We start from the raw sequence: 27109 nt of genomic DNA on the forward strand, positions 1-27109 counted from the left end.
AAGGGGGAATGGGAAGCAGAAAGGATTAATTCGAGATTAATAAAAAGAAAGGAAAAATAATTTGACAATGAGAAAAGAAGCTTAGAGAATCACATTCAGAACCAGGAGTGTGCTGCGGGGTGGAGGTTGGAAGGTACAGGGGAGGGCCTTAAACATCTGATTGTGTAGGTGAGCCCTGACAATGTGCAGTATGTGCCTGCTGGAGGTGCAAAAACTTTTCATACAATAAATATATATATGTAATAATCAGGTTGCCGTTGATTCTAATGCATTCACTAATTTATAGCATGTAATTACTAGAGGGAGCTCTTACTGTAACTCGGCTGGTTGGAGTTTTGCAGTTCTGGTAATTGTTGGAGCGTGTGCTCATTTCTGCATTTACCTATAATAATATTTCATGTATCACTGTATGTAGCATTTACACTGACATATTGTACACGCAGCCTGCTTGGCCCAATTAGAGAGGCATCCTTTGTTAAGTGTCATTATGCAACAATAATTATACAGGTAAATCAGATTTCTATGGTTTTCTAGGCTTCTGCTGTTTATAGTGAATCTATTGATTTTTAAATCCGTAACATAGTGTAAGTAAGTAAGTAAGCTACACGGGCTCATCCTACTTATTTGTATTTGGGAGTCCAAATACTTTGAAAGACACTGAATATTATATTTGCTTTACAGCACAATTCCATTAGAACTCAGGGGGTATCATTTATTAGCACAGTACAGTTGCACTAGGGGCCAGAATTCTATGGGGCCCTTCAGGCCTGAGCTTGTGATAGATTATTGTGCTTGATGGGCTGCCCCTACAAAATCTTATTCTGCCACTGAACAAGTTTTGTTTGGCTGTTGGGGATACTGGGAGTTCTAGTTTAACACCATAGTAAGAGAAAAGTGATGCATTAGGTAGGCTTACCCTCCCCAATTAGAGACCAACAGCTATATATTCATGTATATAAGGATAGTATCTCCAGTGGAAAGCCTTCAATTGGTAGCATTCCCAAAGGGTGTGGACTGGGAGTCAAAAGTGGCCCTGGTATTCTAAATTCCCAGAGGCCCACTAAAAAGTGAATTTCTAGGGCATTTTACAGCAGCCCCTCTGGCATTTGCCTGAACCCACAGATTGACAGTCTGGGCCTGGGTCCTGGCATTCCAAGTACCCAGAGGCCCAAACAGCCCCCCCCCCAGCCCAATAAATAGTGAGTGTCTATGGCATCTTACAGCAGCCCCTCTGGCATTTGCCTGAACCCACAGATTGCCAGTCTGGGCCTGGGCCCTGGCATTCCAAGTACACAGAGGCCCAAACAGCCCCCCCCCCCAGCCCAATAAATAGTGACTATGGCATCTTACAGCAGCCCCTCTGGCATTTGCCTGAACCCACAGATTGCCAGTCTGGGCCTGGGCCCTGGCATTCCAAGTACTCAGAGGCCCAAACAGCCCCCCCAGCCCAATAAATAGTGAGTGTCTATGGCATCTTACAGCAGCCCCTCTGGCATTTGCCTGAACCCACAGATTGCCAGTCTGGGCCTGGGTCCTGGCATTCCAAGTACCCAGAGGCCCAAACAGCCCCCCCAGCCCAATAAATAGTGAGTGTCTATAGCATCTTACAGCAGCCCCCTGGCATTTGCCTGAACCCACAGATTGCCAGTCTGGGCCTGGGTCCTGGCATTCCAAGTACCCAGAGGCCCAAACAGCCCCCCAAGCCCAATAAATAGTGAGTGTCTATGGCATCTTACAGCAGCCCCCTGGCATTTGCCTGAACCCACAGATTGCCAGTCTGGGCCTGGGTCCTGGCATTCCCAGTACCCAGAGGCCCAAACAGCCCCCCCCCCCAGCCCAATAAATAGTGACTATGGCATCTTACAGCAGCCCCTCTGGCATTTGCCTGAACCCACAGATTGCCAGTCTGGGCCTGGGCCCTGGCATTCCAAGTACTCAGAGGCCCAAACAGCCCCCCCAGCCCAATAAATAGTGAGTGTCTATGGCATCTTACAGCAGCCCCTCTGGCATTTGCCTGAACCCACAGATTGCCAGTCTGGGCCTGGGTCCTGGCATTCCAAGTACCCAGAGGCACAAACAGCCCCCCCAGCCCAATAAATAGTGAGTGACTATGGCACCTTACAGCAGCCCCTCTGGCATTTGCCTGAACCCACAGATTGCCAGTCTGGGCCTGGGTCCTGGCATTCCAAGTACCCAGAGGCCCAAACAGCCCCCCCAGCCCAATAAATAGTGAGTGTCTATGGCATCTTACAGCAGCCCCCTGGCATTTGCCTGAACCCACAGATTGCCAGTCTGGGCCTGGGTCCTGTCATTCCAAGTACCCAGAGGCACAAACAGCCCCCCCAGCCCAATAAATAGTGACTGTCTATGGCACCTTACAGCAGCCCCTCTGGCATTTGCCTGAACCCACAGATTGCCAGTCTGGGCCTGGGCCCGAGCATTCCAAGTACTCAGAGGCCCAAACAGCCCCCCAGCCCAATAAATAGTGAGTGTCTATGGCATCTTACAGCAGCCCCTCTGGCATTTGCCTGAACCCACAGATTGCCAGTCTGGGCCTGGGCCTGGTCCCCAAGAAAGAATTTCACTCTCGTCCCCTAAAGGCCATAAGTTTGGCATGTAGCTTTTTCGGAATTCGGTGGCTCCATTTCACCACCTACTCCTATAACTGGTTGCCTGGCAACAAGGAGACTAACTGATGAAATGGCATGCACCAAAAATGTTATCTGTGATGGGGCCCCGGGGCTTTCACAAAAGGCTTCTGATTTATTGCCATAATAAATCCCTTAAGCAAACAATGCATAATCCGATGGCCATTGTAGCTTTTAATGCGCTAGAATTGTTCCTAGGACTGTTACCATGGCAACCCACCCGTGGGGACACCCTAAATAAGGTCACGGGTTGTTAGGAACAGTTATAACTAGCAAGTTACTATGTGTACTGCGGGCCAGTCACTCAATTAATCACTATTTATTTAGCTACTTGCAGGGAAAGTTTGACCGAAAGAGATGGGCCGGTTGGTTTTTCCAGGGACACTATCAGTAAACTTGGGGGCCCATGTACTAAGTTAGCAGGGCTCAAATTATTAATCTACTAGTCATTTGGGTCCCCCAGGTGGTGGGTCCTGCCAACAAGTAAAATGGGGTCCCAATGGAAAAAAAAATACCCCTTATGTGACCATGTCTCTAATGTGCCCCTTGTACCCCACTAATGACGACCCTGGGTCTTTTTCCCTATTCTCTGCACACAAGAGCTTACAATCTAAATGCATGGAACAGGCACATGGCGTACTGCTGGTAAAGCAATGGGGCAATGTATTAGCAGCTGCAGCCTGCAGAACGTGTCCCAGGCCTTGTAACCCAAAGCAACCAATCAAGTGTTTGCTTCAAAGAAGCTGGCCAGAAAATGTTACCTGCTGGCTAATTGATTGATCTGGATTATCACATGACCCCATTAGTGTATATAGAGAGAATAATGTACCCCCTGGTGTAAACATAGAGGTTGAGAGGCACAGGGGTTTGCAAGTGCATGTGATTTGTGGGGCTTATTCACTTTATCCTCGCGGGACTCCCAATGGATGTTACATTGCAACTCCCAGTACCCAGTAACCAGGCATTGATTCTTATGGCAGAGCTGAACTTGTGCCCTGGTCTTGCATTGCCTGACTTCCCCAACAATCTCCCTGTTACTATTTCAAGTGAATGACAGCACCTAGTGTAGGGTGTCACATGGGCCGCCAAAGGGTGCCTGCTCTGAGCAGAAGCAGCATGGCACTACCCACACACGGGCAGAGGGGGGCAGCATAAGCTTGCTGGTGAGGTATAGAGCTTATTAACTGCAATATAATTATCAGCGGCACAGAAGAGTGCACACATGGGTATAGGGAAGCCTATGGGGGGCTTGAACCCCAACACTGTATAGCAAGGGAGAGCCAGTTACTGGCACCCAGGATCCTTACTCAGCCCAACCCTGAAGCACAGAATAACCTATGTGCTAGATGGCACAGGCTGAACATGGTTATAGGCTTGTAACAAGGTAAAGGATGGCAAGGATATACTGGGGCATTGGGTGAGGGAAGTGCAGGAAGATGGTCAGTGTGTATTGGGCACCGGGGGCAGGAAAGGGCAGTGATGGAAAGTATATAGTAATGGGCAGATGGGCAGGGGTTAATAGGAAGTATATAGAGGTGGTCAGCGTATAGTGACACTCATATAGGTACAGGAGGGCAGAGGTTGGCATTATTCAGAGATGGTCATTGAATATAGAGGAAGTTAGTAGAATATAGAGGCAGGGAGTAGTGGGCAGAATTTAGAGGCAGGGAGTAGTGGGCAGAATATAGAGGTAGGCAGGGAGTAGTGGGCAGAATATAGAGGTAGGCAGGGAGTAGTGGGCAGAATATAGAGGTAGGCAGGGAGTAGTGGGCAGAATATAGAGGTAGGCAGGGAGTAGTGGGCAGAATTTAGAGCCAGGGAGTAGTGGGCAGAATATAGAGGCAGGGAGTAGTGGGCAGAGTGTTGAGGTAGGCAGGGAGTAGTGGGCAGAATATAGAGGCAGGGAGTAGTGGGCAGAGTATTGAAGTAGGCAGGGAGTAGTGGGCAGAATATAGAGGTAGGCAGGGAGTAGTGGGCAGAATATAGAGGTAGGCAGGGAGTAGTGGGCAGAATATAGAGGTAGGCAGGGAGTAGTGGGCAGAATATAGAGGCAGGGAGTAGTGGGCAGAATATAGAGGTAGGCAGGCAGTAGTGGGCAGAATATAGAGGTAGGCAGGGAGTAGTGGGCAGAGTATTGAGGTAGGCAGGGAGTAGTGGGCAGAATATAGAGGTAGGCAGGGAGTAGTGGGCAGAGTATTGAGGTAGGCAGGGAGTAGTGGGCAGAATATAGAGGTAGGCAGGGAGTAGTGGGCAGAATATAGAGGTAGGCAGGGAGTAGTGGGCAGAATATAGAGGTAGGCAGGGAGTAGTGGGCAGAATATAGAGGCAGGGAGTAGTGGGCAGAGTGTTGAGGTAGGCAGGGAGTAGTGGGCAGAATATAGAGGCAGGGAGTAGTGGGCAGAGTATTGAAGTAGGCAGGGAGTAGTGGGCAGAATATAGAGGTAGGCAGGGAGTAGTGGGCAGAATATAGAGGTAGGCAGGGAGTAGTGGGCAGAATATAGAGGTAGGCAGGAGTAGTGGGCAGAATATAGAGGTAGGCAGGGAGTAGTGGGCAGAATTTAGAGGCAGGGAGTAGTGGGCAGAATATAGAGGTAGGCAGGGAGTAGTGGGCAGAATATAGAGGTAGGCAGGGAGTAGTGGGCAGAATATAGAGGCAGGAGTAGTGGGCAGAGTGTTGAGGTAGGCAGGGAGTAGTGGGCAGAATATAGAGGCAGGGAGTAGTGGGCAGAGTATTGAAGTAGGCAGGGAGTAGTGGGCAGAATATAGAGGTAGGCAGGGAGTAGTGGGCAGAGTATTGAGGTAGGCAGGGAGTAGTGGGCAGAGTGTTGAGGTAGGCAGGGAGTAGTGGGCAGAGTGTTGAGGTAGGCAGGGAGTAGTGGGCAGTACTGACATTATACAGCAGGTACAGGAGGGCACAGGTTGGCACCGTATGTCGGGCAGTATGACGGGATGTATTTAGTGGGCACAGGACTGGGTGAGGGGAGGCAGAGTGGCATTTAGTGGGCACAGGACTGGGTGAGGGGATGCAGAGTGGCACTTAGTGGGCACAGGACTGAGTGAGGGGAGGCAGAGTGGCACTTAGTGGGCACAGGACTGGGTGAGGGGAGGCAGAGTGGCACTTAGTGGGCACAGGACTGGGTGAGGGGAGGCAGAGTGGCACTTAGTGGGCACAGGACTGGGTGAGGGGAGGCAGAGTGGCACTTAGTGGGCACAGGACTGGGTGAGGGGAGGCAGAGTGGCACTTAGTGGGCACAGGACTGGGTGAGGGGAGGCAGAGTGGCACTTAGTGGGCACAGGACTGGGTGAGGGGAGGCAGAGTGGCACTTAGTGGGCACAGGACTGAGTGAGGGGAGGCAGAGTGGCACTTAGTGGGCACAGGACTGAGTGAGGGGAGGCAGAGTGGCACTTAGTGGGCACAGGACTGGGCAGGGCGGTCCCACATGTGCAGCCCCAGCCCGGGGAGGCGCTCTCACTCCCCCTCCCTCCCCTCCCTCTATCCCTGTCCGGGCACTCTGGCCATGGCTTCCCCGGGCACGGCTCACCGGAGCGGGCTGCTGGAGCTGCGCTGTCCCGGGGAGCGCTGGGTGCGGGTACTGCTGCTGCTCGGAGAGGAGACTGTGACTTTCACCCCGGAGCCGGAGCCCGGGGCAGCGGAGGAGAAGGCGCTGAACGGCGCGGAGCCGGCGGGGGGGGTCCCGGAGTCTCTCATTAACCTGCGCCGGACTGTCAGGGTGCTCAAGCAGGATGCGGGGGGGCTGGGGGTCAGCATCAAGGGTAAGTACCCTGCTCGGAGCCCACCTTCCTTCTCTCCTGGGCTAACTCCCTGCTATGGTGCCCACTGGCATTACTAACTCCCTGCTATGGTGCCCACTGGCATTACTAACTCCCTGCTATGGTGCCCACTGGCATTACTAACTCCCTGCTATGGTGCCCACTGGCATTACTAACTCCCTGCTATGGTGCCCACTGGCATTACTAACTCCCTGCTATGGTGCCCACTGGCATTACTAACTCCCTGCTATGGTGCCCACTGGCATTACTAACTCCCTGCTATGGTGCCCACTGGCTTTACTAACTCCCTGCTATGGTGCCCACTGGCTTTACTAACTCCCTGCTATGGTGCCCACTGGCATTACTAACTCCCTGCTATGGTGCCCACTGGCTTTACTAACTCCCTGCTATGGTGCCCACTGGCTTTACTAACTCCCTGCTATGGTGCCCACTGGCATTACTAACTCCCTGCTATGGTGCCCACTGGCTTACTAACTCCCTGCTATGGTGCCCACTGGCTTTACTAACTCCCTGCTATGGTGCCCACTGGCATTACTAACTCCCTGCTATGGTGCCCACTGGCTTTACTAACTCCCTGCTATGGTGCCCACTGGCTTTACTAACTCCCTGCTATGGTGCCCACTGGCATTACTAACTCCCTGCTATGGTGCCCACTGGCTTTACTAACTCCCTGCTATGGTGCCCACTGGCTTTACTAACTCCCTGCTATGGTGCCCACTGGCATTACTAACTCCCTGCTATGGTGCCCACTGGCTTTACTTACTCCCTGCTATGGTGCCCACTGGCTTTACTAACTCCCTGCTATGGTGCCCACTGGCTTTACTAACTCCCTGCTATGGTGCCCACTGGCTTTACTAACTACCCTGCTATCATGCCAAGTCCTACACAGGCATTAACTGACTGTGCCCCCCTCTCCTTCTCCTGGGAATTCCTCACCAGTAACCAATCTTACAATGACTACTAACTAGCCCCCTAACGGTATGGCATTCCAGTGCCCTGCTACTATGCCCTGCTTTCCTACTGGCATTACTAACTACCCTGCTATAGTGCCCAGCACTGTTAATATTAACTAATGTAGTGCCCAGTTGAGGGCATTCCTACTTAGTACTCTATGATAGTGCCAAGTTCCACAGTGGCATAACAACCATGGTCCAGCTCTGTGTAGGGCATTTGACCATTGTACCCTGCTATAGCGCCCAGCTTCCACACTGACATTAGCCCAAAATAGTGTCCAGGGCACAATTACAAAGTATGCAGTGCCCAACTTTCCCTCCGGCAGTATTAACCCTCCCAGTGCAGTGCTACAGTGCCCAGCTTTCATACTGGCATTACTCACTACTTTGGTACAATAAACTCCCTGCCCACCTTTTTCTAGGGCATTTCTGGCTAATACCCCGATACTGTGCCCACATTTTACTTTGGCATTACTAAGTAGCCCAGTTCAGTGTTCTGCTTTCACTGTGGCATCACTTATTGCCCCTATTATAGTGCCTAGATTTCCCTCAGTACCCAAGAAATGCACCCACCTTCATTATGGTTAAGCCTGTCATTTTGTGCCAACCAGTGCTCATTATGTTGCCCAGCTCTGTGTGGCATTTCTATCCACCTCATTCTAGTGTGCATGCCAAATCTCAAGGCGGCATCCCAGCCTACCATGTTGTTGTGTATAACTCTAACTTGGCATTCCTGTCACTCTTATTATTATTCAGACCTCTCACTGTGCCCTCACCTCATTGTGCCATAATAATGTGTCTCTCTGGCAGTGCCAAAGCTACTACCTCAGTTCCCTTGGGATTTCATGCCCAACTCTCACTATGCTATTAATGCCTGCCAGCTTAATATGCCCATCTCTCATTATTTGTGCCAAACTGTGCCTCTTTCTGACTAAGCCAATGCCCCTTGCCTCGGTGCCCAACTCCCTATCCAGCTTACATGTAAATGATGGTGCCAATTATTGCCCTATATGTCCCGTGACTGTTGCTGGCAGTGCCCCAGCCCTGCGTCTGTACATCAGTGCCCCCTGTCACTCTCATTCATGGCTGCCCTTTCCTGCCTTTGTAGAGTTGCGTTACCACTGGGCTGAAATAGTGACGCTGGCATAGTTTGCCCCCATGTGTCAGTAGCACTTTCTATCTGGCCAGCCTCCAACTCTAGCTATTGCAACATGTTTATAGGGGGGAGGCTGGAACTTGCAGTAAGAGCTGAAGGGCTTCAGGTTGTATTATACCTAATTGGACCCACACAGAATATTTTGTCCTGGGCTCCCCTAGCCTTACTCTCCCCCCTTGGCTTGCCCACACACACACCCAGAGCCAAACACACTGCGGCACTAGTAAACTGATAGGCACCTAAACACTCACACACCAACAACTGCGCCACATTCCTGCCCAGTGAGGCAAGTGTCCAGCCACAATCACAGTGCGGCTTATCTCATAGGCCCCACAGCAGCAGGAAGAGGAGGCTCCTGGGAAAATGGCTTCTGATCTGCTAAATGGGGCCCCAAGTTCCCAGTTCTGTCAGACTGCAACCAAACTTCTCACACAATCAGAATCACTCTGGGCTCCCCCCGTCACAAACAGGGCAACGTGATTGCAACTAAAGGCTTTAGGAAACAGTAAGAGGGACATAGGGGTCACTGCCTCAGTTCCAAGGGACAAAATACTTGCAGGCATTAAAATAGAACATCTCCCTCTCTCTTATTGGCTGAGGAATGTCCCATGCTGTTATATTGGTTTGTTTGGGAGGGGGGACACTGCCGGGACTGCCTTTCCTCCCTGCCCCCCAACACCTACTCTCCCTGCAGCACAAAGGAGCGTGGGAAATTTAAGGGACATGATATAGTGTATATTCATGTACCAGAATATTATAGGAATCTTGCATTTTGGAACTTCTTAAGACTTTTAAAGGGGAAGTTAAGCTTGAAATTAATTTTGTTCTGGTTTTATTGCATTGGCATTATAGGCAAAGTCTGAACGCTGAATGTTTTTGTTGGAAAAATGGAGGGTCCGGACTCCGTTTGTGGCGGGCTGCTCACTCAGCCTTACTCTGTCACATAACTGCTAATCCTAAAATAGCAGCGGCTTGCATGTCAGATTTAGCTGAAGCCTGTTGCTGTCTTTCTAAAGGGTCAGCCGCTTGTAGGAAATGATCAAGGACTCACAGTATCCTGGGGCAGAGAGTTGCAGGAAAAATGTATTGGCCTGTGAATGGTGAATGAAAACCTGCCCAACCAATATCTGCCTGCAGATCAGCTGGTTAAAAAATCAGGTGATGACTGCATTGGCATATTGATACCGTTCTCTCCCAGCAGGTCCCCTGAGGCGCTATTTAGGGTCACATTGTTGGGATGGTGGCCAAATCAGGCACAGATCTACTGGTTTGCATAGCAAGCTTTAGGTCCAAACTTTTCTAACGGCAGTGACATGTTTATGGGCTCAGTCCCCCCTAGGCCCAAAGTGTACTAATAGCAGTGCCATGTTTATGGGCTCAGCCCCCCCTAGGCCCAAAGTGTACTAATGGCAGTGCCATGTTTATGGGCTCAGTCCCCCCTAGGCCCAAAGTGTACTAATTGCAGTGTCATGTTTATGGGCTCAGTCCCCCCTAGGCCCAAAGTGTACTAATGGCAGTGCCATGTTTATGGGCTCAGTCCCCCCTAGGCCCAAAGTGTACTAATGGCAGTGCCATGTTTATGGGCTCAGTCCCCCCTAGGCCCAAAGTGTACTAATGGCAGTGCCATGTTTATGGGCTCAGTCCCCCCTAGGCCCAAAGTGTACTAATGGCAGTGCCATGTTTATGGGCTCAGTCCCCCCTAGGCCCAAAGTGTACTAATGGCAGTGACATGTTTATGGGCTCAGTCCCCCCTAGGCCCAAAGTGTACTAATGGCAGTGCCATGTTTATGGGCTCGGTCCCCCCTAGGCCCAAAGTGTACTAATGGCAGTGCCATGTTTATGGGCTCAGTCCCCCCTAGGCCCAAAGTGTACTAATGGCAGTGCCATGTTTATGGGCTCAGTCCCCCCTAGGCCCAAAGTGTACTAATGGCAGTGCCATGTTTATGGGCTCAGTCCCCCCTAGGCCCAAAGTGTACTAATGGCAGTGCCATGTTTATGGGCTCAGTCCCCCCTAGGCCCAAAGTGTACTAATGGCAGTGCCATGTTTATGGGCTCAGTTCCTGTATAGATATTCCCCTGTACTAAGCACAATTCAGCATTAAAACAAATAAGGGTACAGTAGCCCTTTAAGACCATTTACGCTTTAGGCTAGAGTATTACAGAGAAAATAAATTCTTTGGCAAAGGTTGAACTGGGCTGCTATTTCCCTGGAGTTTGTGGAGTCATCTGAAAATGTCTGTTTCTTACATTTTAGAAATGCAGAATTAGAAACAGATGAAAGTGTGACTGGAAAAGGAATATTATTTTTTGCAGATGCTTCTATACATGTAAATGAAAACTCAATCAGAACTTCAGTATGTAACATTAGCCAACATGCAACTGGCATAAAGTACAGGCTGCTTTGTGCCCCATTGCATTGCACTCTCCATAGAGTATGGCCCAAGGAGTAGCCATTGCCTGTATACACGCCTTACGTGTATTGGGGTGCAACGTGTCACTGCCATACCATTTATCTAGGATTGGATGATTTTTTTCCTCTAGTTTAAGTTATGTATTGAAGGAACAGTTCCATACCAATAGATTAATCGACATCTTTTTGTTTACAAGGTGGCCGGGAGAACAAGATGCCCATCCTCATCTCCAAGATTTTCAAAGGCCTGGCTGCTGACTTGACAGGGTCATTATATGTGGGGGATGCAATCCTGTCTGTTAATGGGGTAGACCTGTCAGAGGCTACTCATGATGATGCTGTGCAGGCTCTGAAGAAGACTGGAAAGGAGGTGGTGCTGGAAGGTGAGTAATAAAGGGAGGTTTATATGGAGCAATATGAGGAGTTATAGGGAGGGGTATATGGAGCAATAGGAGGAGTTATAGGGAGGGGTATATGGAGCAATAGGAGGAGTTATAGGGAGGTTTATATGGAGCAATATGAGGAGGTATAGGGAGGGGTATATGGAGCAATAGGAGGAGTTATAGGGAGGGGTATATGGAGCAATAGGAGGAGTTATAGGGAGGGGTATATGGAGCAATAGGAGGAGTTATAGGGAGGGTTATATAGAGCAATATGAGGAGGTATAGGGAGGGGTATATGGAGCAATAGGAGGAGTTATAGGGAGGGGTATATGGAGCAATAAGAGGAGTTATAGGGAGGGGTATATGGAGCAATAGGAGGAGTTATAGGGAGGGGTATATGGAGCAGTAGAAGGAATTATAGGGAGGGGTATATGGAGCAATAGGAGGAGTTATAGGGAGGGGTATATTGAGCAATAGGAGGAGTTATAGGGAGGGGTATATGGAGCAATAGGAGGAGTTATAGGGAGGGGTATATGGAGCAATAGGAGGAGTTATAGGGAGGGGTATATGGAGTAATAGGAGGAGTTATAGGTACAGACTGGGCTTCCAGTCGAATCTATATGAAGTGGGTATAATTAGCACTGTGAGACAGAGTTATAAGAACGGCTGTGCCAGTTACAGAATAACATTTGGGTTAGTTACTAGTTATTGGGTGCCAGTGTATAGATAAACATACTGCTTCAGTTTAACTCTTCCCCATTTCTTCTGTTGAACAAGAATTTTTTCCTGCTTTTCATGGTTCCCGCACAGCTGTTGAGGGGACTGTGCACATTCCAGGGAATCTGGGAGGGGAACGTGGGAGGCATCACTGCAAGGGGAGCAGAGACACGGAGTGAAAGTGCTTATTTTGTACTTACACCGGCCAATTTCCAATCTGACACTGTGGGATCCATTTACTAATAACCGATGTAAACCCATTATGAGTTTTGGTTGAAGGTTAAGCCACATCTAGAGAGGAAATAATAAATCAGGGGTGTTGGAGGGTCCTGTACCTGTTGGAAAATAACAGCTGGGTGGTCACAGGCTAGACAACAGGTGTAGGGCTACAAGCTAAACCCCCTTTTATGTATCTAGTACAATAATAAAACATTATTGCTTTAGAGTTTAAACATTTTATGAATACCTGCTCAATCCTACTTTAATGTTATAGACCTGAAATGCAGAAAGAAATGACCAAACCTGCTCAGCATTAATGGCTGCTCACTTGGGCAAAAATCTAACTAACAGCAAAATAATTTTATTATAGAGGTTAAAATGTGAAGCATAGTGGGTACAGGGCAGAAGAACAACAAGGCTTCAGAGTGAGAAAATAGGATTTGCATTGGGACAAGGTTGAGTATTCTCTCTCTAGTATTTCTGAGAAGAAAATTAATAATGATGTGGCGGGTGGTAGGAACCTGTCTGGGGAGAGGGGAGACTGGTGCTGAGCTGATGAAAAGAGAGAAACGGAAGAGGGATGGGATACAAACAAGGGAGACGAGGAGAAAATGGTGTAAAGAGTGATACACGTGAGAAGCACATGAGAGTGGAGGGTTGGGCTGATTTAGAGAAGTAACAGAAAGAGACAGCTGGAGGGAGAGACCTGTACTAAGCAGGAAAAGGAAGAGACGGCTGGGGGCAGACTGGTGCTAAGTAGGAATAGAAAGAGACAGCTGGGTGAAACTGGTACATAGCAGAATCAGAAATAGGCAGTAGATAGGCTGTTACTAAGCAGGAATGAAAAGAGACAGCTTGGCAGATTGACTGGCACTATGCAGGAACAGAAAGAGACAGCTTGGCAGATAGACTGGTTTTAAAAAGAAAGACAAAGCAGGGTTTGAAAGGGTGCAAAGCAGGAAAAGACAGCTGGGGTATAGATTGCTACTAATCAGGAACAGAAAGAAGCAGAAAGAGACAATTGGGTGTAAATAGACTGGTACTAAACAGCTATGGAAAGGGAAAAGCAGGTAGAGTGGTCTTAAACAGGTACAGAAAAGGACAGCTGGGGGTAAATAGACTGGTCCTGATCATAAACAAAAAGAAACAGCTTCGGTGGCATAACTGTCAGGGGGCAGAGGCTGCAATTGTACTGGGTCCTGTGGTACTGCATACTGGGACAGCAAATGTTGCACCAGGGCCAATAAGGCTTCAGTTATACCACTAGACAGCTGGGGGGGAGGCTGGCACTAAGTCACCCTATTGCCTATTGTACCATCAGCATAACCTTCCATAGTGGAATCTGTCCCATTGCCATCCCAGCTATCAGACTCAGCAGGCCGCACATAGTACTGACTATTCCTAGAGCATCCAATTAATATCTTTTCCTGGAAGCCAGATGCCTTACACTGCGGTTTACCTCACTGTTACTATACAATTGCTGTGCTGCTCTCAAACCACTTCCCATAAATTATGTATTTCCCATTCGACCTCTTTTAAACAGCCTTTCCTTTTACTTCACAGAGATGGTGCCTCCATTTTGTTACCCAGAATTCCGTGCTGCATTGTGAGGCAGCCATCACTAGGGATTCAGGGCAGGTGGGATGAGGGACATTTGCAAAAGGGAAAGTTAAAATGGCAGAGTTTGTACTGAGAGAGGAAATACCAGCTCAACACAAGAAGGGGGCACTAAAATGGGCCTGGAGTTTAAAGCTAGACCCGTGGCTTCATGGAAGGAGGCAGGAAGGGTGGGCGGGAAAGGGAATCCCTTTAGTGAGCTCCTGGCCATGTTACAGCTGTTGGGTTGTGTCCCAGACTCAGAATCAAAGGGCTGGGACAGTATGTACTTTGTGAGCCCACAGAGCAGGGCTGTTATTGTTACCACAGACCCAGTAGCATTACACTAACGCATAGACATATTGCCTAGCTGGCAGCTATACCACCTGTTTAACCCTATTAGGGACCAAAGGGGGCCATGATCCATATAAGAAAGCTTAGCATGGTAAAGCAAACAATACTACAATGATATTAAATAGATATATTTATAAAAAAAACAGATATATAATATATAGCAATGGAAAAATGCCAAGCACTGATTCAAATATTAATATTAAAAAGGGAAATATGGGGGTGATGGTGGTACAGCCCTATGGGGCACATGACGTATATATTCTCAGTGACGGGTACATACAGTACATAACCTTCCCACAGGGACCCAGACACACACTCTTCCACTGTAACTTCATAGTAATGGATCAGTGCCAGCCTGTACCCGGGGGTCTCTCCTATCCCCCCCCCCCCCCGCAGGGCAGAACTAAAGAAGCACTGACAGCTGAAGGGCAGGATCTGAGCGGCTGTTAGCCCTGCATACGCGCAGATAGTCAGTGGTAAAATATACCCACTTTATAAATAGGATTTATTTCTCCTTACTTAGTACAGTATGAGGAGCATCTTGGGCATACAACATTCCTCCTCTATGTATCTTATGTAAGTGCTGCCATACTGTCTTCTTGCCGGACTTGTTTGGCATTTACCAGAGCCACCGGTCACTCCTGCCTGCTTTCTAAGCATAGTTTCCAGCACCAAACCCACGTATGTTTTATCACACATTAGCAATGCCTATACACAGCAACACAGCGCCCAAATTACCCATAAAACCCATGAATCAGCTACGGCTATGTCCCAGAGAGACAACAGAAAATCATCATTCATGGAAAATCTTATTTTCTGGCCTAGATACACCAGGCTCGAAAAGATTCTTCACTTAGCAGCTGCGCATTCTTTCCCTCTGATTTAAATAGGCCACGGTGTTTGGGTACAATGATTCTGGAGTTGTATAAACCGGACCTAGCTAATGGGTGGGTTCTCCTTCTTTGGGTTTTTATCTTAAATGTAATATATACCCTGTTTTTCTGTTAATTTTTAATTCTGATGGGTCTTCATATGCCCCTTATCACTTCAATTTGGGCCCCTTATCACTTCAATTTGGGCCCCTTATCACTTCAATTTGGGCCCCTTTATCACTCCAATTTGGGCCCCTTATCACTCCGATTTGAGCCCCTTATCACTCCAATTTAGGCTCCTTATCACTCCAATTTAGGCCCCTTATCACTCCAATTTGGGCCCTTTATCACTCCAATTTGGGCCCCTTATCACTCCAATTTGAGCCCCTTATCACTTCAATTTGGGCCCCTTATCACTTCAATTTGGGCCCCTTTATCACTCCAATTTGGGCCCCTTATCACTCCAATTTGGGCCCTTTATCACTCCAATTTGGGCCCCTTATCACTCCAATTTGAGCCCCTTATCACTCCAATTTAGGCTCCTTATCACTCCAATTTAGGCCCCTTATCACTCCAATTTGGGCCCTTTATCATTCCAATTTGGGCCCCTTATCACTTTAATTTGGGCCCCTTATCACTTCAATTTGGGCCCCTTATCACTCCAATTTGGGCCCCTTATCACTCCAATTTGGGCCCCTTATCACTTCAATTTAGGCCCCTTATCACTTCAATTTAGGCCCCTTATCACTCCAATTTAGGCCCCTTATCACTCCAATTTAGGCCCCTTATCACTCCAATTTAGGCCCCTTATCACTCCAATTTAGGCCCCTTATCACTCCAATTTGGGCCCCTTATCACTCCAATTTAGGCCCCTTATCACTCCAATTTAGGCCCCTTATCACTCCAATTTAGGCCCCTTATCACTCCAATTTGGGCCCCTTATCACTCCAATTTAGGCTCCTTATCACTCCAATTTGGGCCCCTTATCACTCCAACTTGGGCCCCTTATCACTCCAATTTGGGCCCCTTATCACTCCAATTTGGGCCCCTTATCACTACAATTTGGTGGCCAGATTAGGTAAAGATCCACTCCTTTGGCACCTTTTCCAGCAGAATATGTATGCTCAGCTTTGGTCAAAAATATTGTATCTCCGACAAGTAATTGATCAGGGGAGTAGCTATAGAGAAAGCAGACCTTGCAACTGCATAAGGGGGGCAGGGTGCATGATGTTGTAGTGTAAGTGACTCTAGGTGCCCTGTGTGAGATTAGAACCTATGACTGGCAGATAATTAGGCTCATGGTTCCTCTGTGCTATCAGTGCTCATTTCTCATGGTAAATACTACCTGTCAGCAGCCACTGGTTCGCTGCCTTTATACTAAAATACTTCTGTTTCTCCAGCTGTCTTTGTTTTCCTTGTAAATTCCCACGCTGCATTTTAGTTTATTCCTGTTCTTGAAGAATTCCAGAAATCTTTCCCACTGCTGCTGCCTTTCCATTCAGTTCTGTATCGTTACATGGTGGGCTGGAGCCAAAAAATAGAAAGGCCATCAAGATTAAACCATTCAGACCTGTTTAAAAGGTTTGTATGGGCTCAGTCCCCCCTAGGCCCAAAGTGTACTAATGGCAGTGCCATGTTTATGGGCTCAGTCCCCCCTAGGCCCAAAGTGTACTAATGGCAGTGCCATGTTTATGGGCTCAGTCCCCCCTAGGCCCAAAGTGTACTAATGGCAGTGCCATGTTTATGGGCTCAGTCCCCCCTAGGCCCAAAGTGTACTAATGGCAGTGCCATGTTTATGGGCTCAGTCCCCCCTAGGCCCAAAGTGTACTAATGGCAGTGCCATGTTTATGGGCTCGGCCCCCCCTAGGCCCAAAGTGTACTAATGGCAGTGCCATGTTTATGGGCTCGGCCCCCCCTAGGCCCAAAGTGTACTAATGGCAGTGCCATGTTTATGGGCTCGGTCCCCCCTAGGCCCAAAGTGTACTAATGGCAGTGCCATGTTTATGGGCTCGGTCCCCCCTAGGCCCAAAGTGTACTAATGGCAGTGCCATGTTTATGGGCTCGGTCCCCCCTAGGCCCAAAGTGTACTAATGGCAGTGCCATGTTTATGGGCTCAGTCCCCCCTAGGCCCAAAGTGTACTAATGGCAGTGCCATGTTTATGGGCTCAGTCCCCCCTAGGCCCAAAGTGTACTAATGGCAGTGCCATGTTTATGGGCTCAGTCCCCCCTAGGCCCAAAGTGTACTAATGGCAGTGCCATGTTTATGGGCTCGGTCCCCCCCCTAGGCCCAAAGTGTACTAATGGCAGTGCCATGTTTATGGGCTCAGTCCCCCCTAGGCCCAAAGTGTACTAATGGCAGTGCCATGTTTATGGGCTCAGTCCCTCCTAGGCCCAAAGTGTACTAATGGCAGTGACATGTTTATGGGCTCGGTCCCCCCTAGGCCCAAAGTGTACTAATGGCAGTGCCATGTTTATGGGCTCGGTCCCCCTAGGCCCAAAGTGTACTAATGGCAGTGCCATGTTTATGGGCTCGGTCCCCCTAGGCCCAAAGTGTACTAATGGCAGTGCCATGTTTATGGGCTCGGTCCCCCCTAGGCCCAAAGTGTACTAATGGCAGTGCCATGTTTATGGGCTCGGTCCCTCCTAGGCCCAAAGTGTACTAATGGCAGTGACATGTTTATGGGCTCAGTCCCCCCTAGGCCCAAAGTGTACTAATAGCAGTGCCATGTTTATGGGCTCGGTCCCCCTAGGCCCAAAGTGTACTAATGGCAGTGCCATGTTTATGGGCTCAGTCCCCCCTAGGCCCAAAGTGTACTAATGGCAGTGCCATGTTTATGGGCTCAGTCCCCCCTAGGCCCAAAGTGTACTAATGGCAGTGCCATGTTTATGGGCTCAGTCCCCCCTAGGCCCAAAGTGTACTAATGGCAGTGCCATGTTTATGGGCTCAGTCCCCCCCCTAGGCCCAAAGTGTACTAATGGCAGTGCCATGTTTATGGGCTCAGTCCCCCCTAGGCCCAAAGTGTACTAATGGCAGTGCCATGTTTATGGGCTCAGTCCCCCCTAGGCCCAAAGTGTACTAATGGCAGTGCCATGTTTATGGGCTCAGTCCCCCCTAGGCCCAAAGTGTACTAATGGCAGTGCCATGTTTATGGGCTCAGTCCCCCCTAGGCCCAAAGTGTACTAATGGCAGTGCCATGTTTATGGGCTCAGTCCCCCCTAGGCCCAAAGTGTACTAATGGCAGTGCCATGTTTATGGGCTCAGTCCCCCCCCTAGGCCCAAAGTGTACTAATGGCAGTGCCATGTTTATGGGCTCAGTCCCCCCTAGGCCCAAAGTGTACTAATGGCAGTGCCATGTTTATGGGCTCAGTCCCCCCTAGGCCCAAAGTGTACTAATGGCAGTGCCATGTTTATGGGCTCAGTCCCCCCCCTAGGCCCAAAGTGTACTAATGGCAGTGCCATGTTTATGGGCTCAGTCCCCCCTAGGCCCAAAGTGTACTAATGGCAGTGCCATGTTTATGGGCTCAGTCCCCCCTAGGCCCAAAGTGTACTAATGGCAGTGCCATGTTTATGGGCTCAGTCCCCCCCCTAGGCCCAAAGTGTACTAATGGCAGTGCCATGTTTATGGGCTCAGTCCCCCCTAGGCCCAAAGTGTACTAATGGCAGTGCCATGTTTATGGGCTCAGTCCCCCCTAGGCCCAAAGTGTACTAATGGCAGTGCCATGTTTATGGGCTCAGTCCCCCCTAGGCCCAAAGTGTACTAATGGCAGTGCCATGTTTATGGGCTCAGTCCCCCCTAGGCCCAAAGTGTACTAATGTTATATATTTAAAGAACACAGACGTGGAGTGTGTGAAAGGGTTAACCTTTTCTTTCTACCCTGCCTGGAATGTATCTCCCTGTAGCCCCAGCCCAGAGCTAATCCAGAGTGAGGAAACACTTCTGCCTATTGAGCTGTGAATGGTTTAATGATGTGACTGCACTTGGCTGACTTGTGACTTGAATTGTTTTACTGGCAAAAACACAGCCATTTAAAGGGAAAGTAGCACTACTGTTCATTTTTTACATAGTAGTAGAACTACCGAGGTAACTTAGGTCTCTGACTAATATTTAGGATCACCTGATTAATTATACCCCTCTGTGTTTTTAGTAAAGTACATGAAGGAAATCTCACCGTATTTCAAGGGCTCTCCCCCGAGTGGTTCACCTGCTGCCCCTTTACAGAAGAGGGGGTCCCCCGCGCTCCCACCCAAGGAATACAAAGATGGAAAGAGCATTCCGCTGAAGATGTGCTACGTATCCCGGAGATTCCTACCAACGGACACCGAGCCCAGGTGAGAGAGGGGGGTGGTATTACGTATTTATGCTTTTATAAGGGTGGAAGTTTGTATTAGAGATATTGCGACTAAAGGGAGAACAAGGGAAAAAAAGGAGGCGAGAGAAAGCGATCATTTGGGAGGGTAATTAGAAGAAGATGGGAGCCATCATTTCAGAATTGGGTGACAGTTGTAGGTCCCCATTTGTTTAATTGATTTAATTGTATGAGGCCCCAAGGGATAATGCAATGTTCATTGAATCATTTTCAGCATGGCATGTCTGGAGTTAATGCAATTCTCTATCAATTTTCTGCAGTATTATTACTGGCATCTCTGGGGTTAATGCAGTGCTCTCATTCTGTTTTCTGCAGTGACCTCACTGGCATGCCTGTAGTTACTGCAGTCCTCTAAATCCATATTTTTCAGTAATCTTACTGGCATGCCTGGGATTAATGCACTCTTCTGACTCCATCTTCTGCAGTAATGTTACTGGTGTGTTTGGGTTTAATACATCATTTGACTCCATCTTCTGCTGTAATCTTACTGGCATGTCTGGGGTTAATGCCATCCTCTGAATTCATCAGTTGCAGTAATCTTACTGGCATGCCTGGGGATAATATATCCTTTGACTCCATCTTCTGCAGTAATCTTACTAGCATGTCTGGGGTTATTGCCATCCTCTGAATCCATCAGTTGCAGTAATTTTACTGGCGTGTCTGGGGTTAATACATCCCTTTGACTCCATCTTCTGCAGTAATCTTACTGACATGTCTGGGGTTATTGCCATCCTCTGAATCCATCAGTTGCAGTAATCTTACTGGCATGTCTGGGGTTAATGCCATCCTCTGAATCTATTTCAAGCAGTGCCTTCAGTTAGATGTGTGGGGTTAAAGAAAGGCTCAGGGTGACTAAACTTAGATTATTTTGCAGATAGCCCTGGCCCGGGTGTGACAAAAACAAATGGGTTGTAAATGGAGGGCACAGGCAGTTCTAGGTTACTGGCACAACAGGGGGCATCAGTTGACGCTATGTGGCTGTCTGACTCTCTAGGTACCTCGAGATCTGCTCAGCAGACGGAAGGGATGTGCTGTTCTTTCGGGCAAAGGATGAAGGTACAGCCCAGTCCTGGTTTAATGCCATCCACACCAATGCCAGCGCCCTGGCGCCCCGTGTGCGGGAGGATGTGAAGCAGCTATTGGGCAAAGACATCAAACAGATGGGCTGGCTCACTGAGCAGGTATGCGGCTATGCCAGGCGTGGGCAAAGAGAGTGCCACCTCATATACAGCTAAAGAGACAGAGCCCTGTGTATGTGGCACTCTAACGCTCTACTCTATTAACCCTCAGCTCCCCCAGGATGGAAAGCGCAATCTACTGGCCCTACTCACAGAGAAGGATCTCCTGCTGTACAACAGCCTCCCGCACTCCAGGGAGGGCTTCAGCAAGCCTGCTTATTGTCACCCACTCATTGCCACCAGGTAAGTCAGGGATTAAAGGGTTAAGGTCACCTACAACACAAAGCCTGAATGGTCACAGCACTAGGGGAACTAATGGTATAGGGATAATAAGGACCTCCTGAAGAATTTAAATTAATATCTTGTAGTGAAAGAATATAGGGATTCCCCTGTACTATAACACAATTCAGCAGGAACAGCCCCCTAAGTTTGCTCATAGCCTGTACAGAGAAATACCATAAAACTATGGCACATAGGGATTCCCCTGTACTAAGCACAATTCAGCAGGAACAGCCCCCTAAGTTTGCTCATAGTCGGTACAGAGAAATACCATAAAACTATGGCACATAGGGATTCCCCTGTACTAAGCACAATTCAGCAGGAACAGCCCCCTAAGTTTGCTCATAGCCTGTACAGAGAGATACCATAAAACTATGGCACATAGGGATTGCCCTGTACTAAGCACAATTCAGCAGGAACAGCCCCCTAAGTTTGCTCACAGCCTGTACAGAGAGATACCATAAAACTATGGCACATAGGGATTCCCCTGTACTAAGCACAATTCAGCAGGAACAGCCCTAAGTTTGCTCATAGCCTGTACAGAGAGATACCATAAAACTATGGCAGCATAGGGATTCCCCTGTACTAAGCACAATTCAGCAGGAACAGCCCCCTAAGTTTGCTCATAGCCTGTACAGAGAGAGATACCATAAAACTATGGCAGCATAGGGATTCCCCTGTACTAAGCACAATTCAGCAGGAACAGCCCCCTAAGTTTGCTCATAGCCTGTACAGAGAGAGATACCATAAAACTATAGCAGCATAGGGATTCCCCTGTACTAAGAACAATTCAGCAGGAACAGCCCCCTAAGTTTGCTCATAGCCTGTACAGAGAGAGATACCATAAAACTATAGCAGCATAGGGATTCCCCTGTACTAAGAACAATTCAGCAGGAACAGCCCCCTAAGTTTGCTCATAGCCTGTACAGAGAGAGATACCATAAAACTATAGCAGCATAGGGATTCCCCTGTACTAAGAACAATTCAGCAGGAACAGCCCCCTAAGTTTGCTCATAGCCTGTACAGAGAGATACCATAAAACTATGGCAGCATAGGGATTCCCCTGTACTAAGAACAACTCAGCAGGAACAGCCGCCCCATGTTTATTTGGCATTATGGGTATGTGTGCTTCCCCCTTGACATACTAGTATCTTAGATAAAGTTCTTGGGCTAGTCTATCAATCCACTCAATGTCAATACAACTTTCTGCTGGATTACACCTGCCGCTGTTTTACTAGTCAGTCATTGCAGCAAAACAAATAGAAGCACGATTAGCACAAGTGATCTGGGTCACTGAATAAGAACTACTCCACCAAGGTACAGAGAGATACCATAAGCTATTGCACCATTCCTGGGCCAGGCAAGGAAAGGCTGCACATTTCTCTGCTTATCAGAAACACAGATTTTGCTTTCAAAGAGTTATACTGCCATCTCATGGTAAAATCCATGAACTGCAATAAAATGGTGGCAGTAAGTTATGCAGCACGTTGCAATAATATTGTAAGAATGAATGAATTGTTAGAATAAATAACTTTACCTTGAATATAGAATATATATAACTAACAGATAGGGCAGTTCATACTCTTCATATCATTTTCTTTGCTGGGTGCTTTTAAAGATTATCTACAGGAGTCTATTTGGTGTCCTCCTATTACAGTGGAAGGACATTCCCTAAAAAGCAGCCATTTGTACTTCTCTCTATGGACTTTAGCTAAATGCTCTGCTTTATCTAGTGCTTTCTTGAGGTACCATTTGACGTCTTCCCCCTTCTCTACAGGTTGGTACACTCTGGGCCCTCAAAGAGCTCTCCTCTCTACGACACAGAGCTGGCATTTGCTTTGCGTTCTGGTACCCAGAAAGGGGTGGAGACTCACCTGTTCAGCGTGGAGACGCAGAGGGAACTGGCAACCTGGACACGGGTACTGGTGGACGGCTGCCATAGTGCAGCAGAACTCATAAAGGAGGTGACCACAGGTGAGAGTAAAGGGCTAGAAATTGCAGTGTCACAAGGTATAGTAACCCATACTGACCAATCATCACATTGCCTCATAATCAGCTTTATAATAAGCAATTGTCTGATTGGTGGAAATGTGAGGTTTGTATTATATTAATCCTAAGGCCAGGATTGGACTAGGGGGGTGCAGGGCAAACTGGGGCTTCTGCCTCAGTGGCCCCTACACCGCCCCAATGGTCCCTGCCACCTTCACCCCTGCCGAGGCCCCCAACACCCTCCGACCCCCTCCCCTGAGCACTTCTAAAAGAAACTTTCCTGCGGCGCGTCGGGGGAGGGAGACTGTGGATCGCGGGAGTGCCCTGGGGGGGATCGGATCTGGGCCGCCGGGGCCCACTAGGGCCAGGGCCCACCGGGTTTTTTCAGTCTGACTGCCTAAGGCTGATGGCACACACAACAGCCCCTTCTGACAGCTCATACATGTTCTAGGGAGTATTTTTCAGACTGAAAAGCTGTATGTTGTTGTTTCATAGCCCTAGGCCCCCAGCATAAAAAAAAAAAACTAAATATCGCCCCCTTCCTTTACACAATGCTCACACGTAGTGGCCAACATCCCTTTATTATCCTGTCTGTGGTACTTACTGGCCTTTACTGAGCAGTTGTGGGGTCTGCTCACCCAAATATATTTTATATATATATGTTATATGATGGAGAAGTTATTTCCTGCCTAAACACACATCTCTTCTCTCCCTGCAGCATGTACATGGGGTGGGAACGAGTGTGCCCTGTCTATACACATTGATCAAGGTTTCACTCTCTTCACGGAGGAACCCGGCCTTAACAAGGTGATACACTTCCACCAGCCATTCGAGAAGCTCCGTATGTCGTCTGATGATGGTGTCAGAATTCTCTATCTGGAATTCGGCAACCCCGAGGCAGAACTTGTAAGTACTCAATGGTCTTCGGTATGAAAATGTAACTCTACCCGTCACTATTCATTATTCTCTTTCAGGGCCAGCATTATCAATCGTGGGGCCATTTTGGTGGGGCCCCCAAGACATGTTACCTGTGGGGGCCTGGGGTAGTTTAGTGAATCTGCCCTGCCCACAGCAAGTAGTTCATATCAATCACAGGCAAATGATTGTCTGATAGCTTCGCTTTAAGGACACCTGTTCCACACCTAAGGTACGGACTGATAAAGCCCACTCTCTGGTTGGGGGAAACAATACTATTCTCTCCATACAATGCTTGTAACTAGCTCTTTGTCATCCATGTTGGAAAGGAGCTCCCAGTGTGGGCAGCCATGTTTGGGCTTCATCTGCTTACACACAATGAGCTCATTATGTACATGTGTGTCTCCTACCCATTGTAGGTGGCATAGTGGGCATAATAGTACTGTTTCCACCAACCAGAGCACGGGGTCTATTGGGCTGCACCTTCAGTAGGGCAAGTAAATTTCCTAAGATAGATGTCCCTTAATAGTGGTACTCCTAGATGCCCTTTTAATGGATTGTTGAACTTGGTCTTCATTTTTTAATTATTTGTAGTTTTTTAACCTGAATAGAAAGATAAGCAATAATAAAATGACAATAACAATAAAATTATTGCTTTTAGAGCAATAGTTTATAGGCTGTCTGGGTCAGTGACCCCATTGGAAGCTTGAAAGGGTCAGAAAGAGAAGGTAAATAATTCCAAAACTATAAAAAAAACAAATAATGAAGACCAATTGAAAAGTTCCTAAGAATTGGTCATTCTATAATATACTAAAAAGTTATATTGAAGGTGAACAACCCCTATAACTGTCAGGCCAGTAACAACTGCTGCCAGGCCCAGATTTGTGGCAAGGCCCGGGCCTAGGGAGGCATAAATTTAGGGATGGCATACTGCCCAGCCGCACTGAGGTGCTCCATATGTGAGCTCAAAGGATGCGAATGATTCTAAGGGGGGGGGCGGAGAATGGGGACGGCCTCTGGGCGCCCTAAACAGAAATCCAGCACTGACTGCTGCCCAACCACGGCTTGGAGGGAGAGCTATTTTGTGGAAATGGGGTCCCACAAGGGGGAGCTGGCATAGACCTCTGGCAGATGACAAGTAATTCTAAATGCCAGCAATTCACCAAAATACACAACTGTGACCTGTGTCCATTAGGGGCCCAACATGGAAGGTCAGCCTAGGATTGCAAGGTTTTTTCTAATATCTTTTAGCCAGCTTTGAAGTGGGCAGTACTAGGTCCCACCCGCAACCCCGATATGGACTGTGGCCTAATGCATGGAGTGCTACTCCATAAGTAAGGTGGCACTGTAGTTAGCATTGCAGCATGGCCTTGATATATATACTCCCTGTGTCTGTGTGGGTTTCCTCCCTCATGTCAAACACATACAGACCACATTCATGCATATGGCTTCCAGAATCTATTTACTAACTGACACTTCTACTCTTTTCTAGCAACTCGACCTGCACTCCTGTCCAAAAACCATTGTCTTCATCATTCACTCCTTCCTGTCGGCCAAAGTGTCCCGACTGGGCCTATTCACCTAGAACGCTGAAAGTGGCGGCAATCTTGGACCTCACGGCCGAGCGCTAACCAAAACCAACCCTAGGGGGTGCTGGAGAGTTAGTCCAAAGTGGACAGCTTTCCAAAATGTCACACAAATAATATTTGTATTTACACACCATAAATGGCCAGAATTAACCACTTCTATTTCACTATGTCTGGATACAGTTAATGGCAAGGAAATGTGAAGCCTCTCGTCTTTATTCTTTGTAAACTGCCGATTCCCTAACCATGAATTATAGTGCCTTATATATATATATATTTCTTTTTTAAAGGTTTAATGCCATGGCTTCAGGGAGAATCCAGGTCAGTCTCTCTGATATACAGTGGGTTTTTGGGGAAAAACAAAAGTACTGTGCCTTTAAATGCCCAATATCTGCTCCACGCCATGTTGTTATACAGCAGCACAACCGCTCTACAATCAGTTATCAATTTGGTCTAATTGTTTCCCCTTCGGAGCACAGGTTAGGGCGTTTGTATAAATATATTAATATATATTCATAAATGATCATAGAGGCAGATATGTATCTAGTTTTATTAATTATTGAAATTAAGCTACCCGGCACAACTTTTTAAGCTGCATTAGAATAAGGGCATTTGGGGGGGTTTATTCTGGACTTGAACCTATTATTTTACAAAGTATTTAGCGTGTGGATATAGATATATATATATGGGAGGACGTTTCATGATCCTGATTGTTTGGAAAGAAACGGAGGTGTTTACTTGCCCTTTGGAGGTGTACAATAAACAATAAAGTGTCTGAGCAAAAGTTCTTTTTGTAACGATATATATTCATATGGGATGAATCACAACCATGTGTGTATATAGATATATATACATATATATATAATTACATTGCAGAGGTGTCAAGTTCAGCCTTTTATGGTTGAGCAGTGGAAGGAAGGCCCCTGTCCTAGTAATAGAGGCAGCTTTTTGTCGGCCACTCACTGCTTTCTGGCAGGAGCAGCCCTGATTGGGTCATGCCCAACCACTCTGTTGCCTAATTTAACTGCAAACAGAACTGGCCCAAGTCCTATTGGCACCAAAGGCAATACTACTTGGCCCGGTGCCCTGCTTGACCATCTGTTCCCCCACATTGTTCAATGGCTCCCCACCGCCCCCTGCTGGATTCACATGGTACCTCCCTCACAGCTTGGTTCAGACAGTTCTCTTCCATCTTCACCCTTCCTGTTGCACTGTTTTCCCGCCTCTAGTTCCAGCATTGGGCTGTAAGTGTCCAGCAGTGGGCTGGGGGTGTTTATAAAAAAAAAAGTGCATTTGTTTTTATATAAAACTGTATTGTGCTGTGCATACACCTGAGGATCCAACACACCTGAAGTTGCAGCCCTAGGCACGTGCGCAGGGGCAAAACTATGGGTAAAGGTGGCCATACACGGACCGATTTTTTACTTACAAACGACCGATTCCCGAACAATCCGATGCTATCGTTAAGTTATCGTATAGTTGGTGGTGTACGAACGATCGTCGGCCCACTAAACGAGCCGACATTATCGTCCCCAAAATCGATCGGCCAGGTTTAAAAATTTTGGTCGTTTAACGATAAAATCTGCCAGTTGGTGTGAGTGTCAGACATTAGTCTTTCAACGATTGTTCTCTGCGCATGTCACGATTGCCAGCAGCGGAAGTCAACGACATTCGATCGTACGTAGATGTACGAT

The 27109-nt window shown here is 47.9% G+C and overlaps 1 protein-coding gene across 1 annotated transcript; it reads left to right on the plus strand.

Annotated features, from left to right (window-relative positions):
• The first annotated feature begins 6123 nt into the window (after positions 1-6123).
• snta1 (syntrophin, alpha 1) lies at positions 6124-26199 on the plus strand. Its single transcript, NM_001079216.1, is given in 8 exon segments — positions 6124-6422; positions 11157-11342; positions 19247-19430; positions 20463-20649; positions 20759-20889; positions 22703-22899; positions 23633-23820; positions 25322-26199. Coding segments are annotated over 8 exon segments (1422 nt in total). The 5' UTR covers positions 6124-6166; the 3' UTR covers positions 25415-26199.
• Positions 26200-27109: the final 910 nt, after the last annotated feature.

The sequence above is a fragment of the Xenopus tropicalis genome, chromosome 10, assembly GCF_000004195.4.
Source record: "Xenopus tropicalis strain Nigerian chromosome 10, UCB_Xtro_10.0, whole genome shotgun sequence".
NCBI lineage: Eukaryota > Metazoa > Chordata > Amphibia > Anura > Pipidae > Xenopus > Xenopus tropicalis.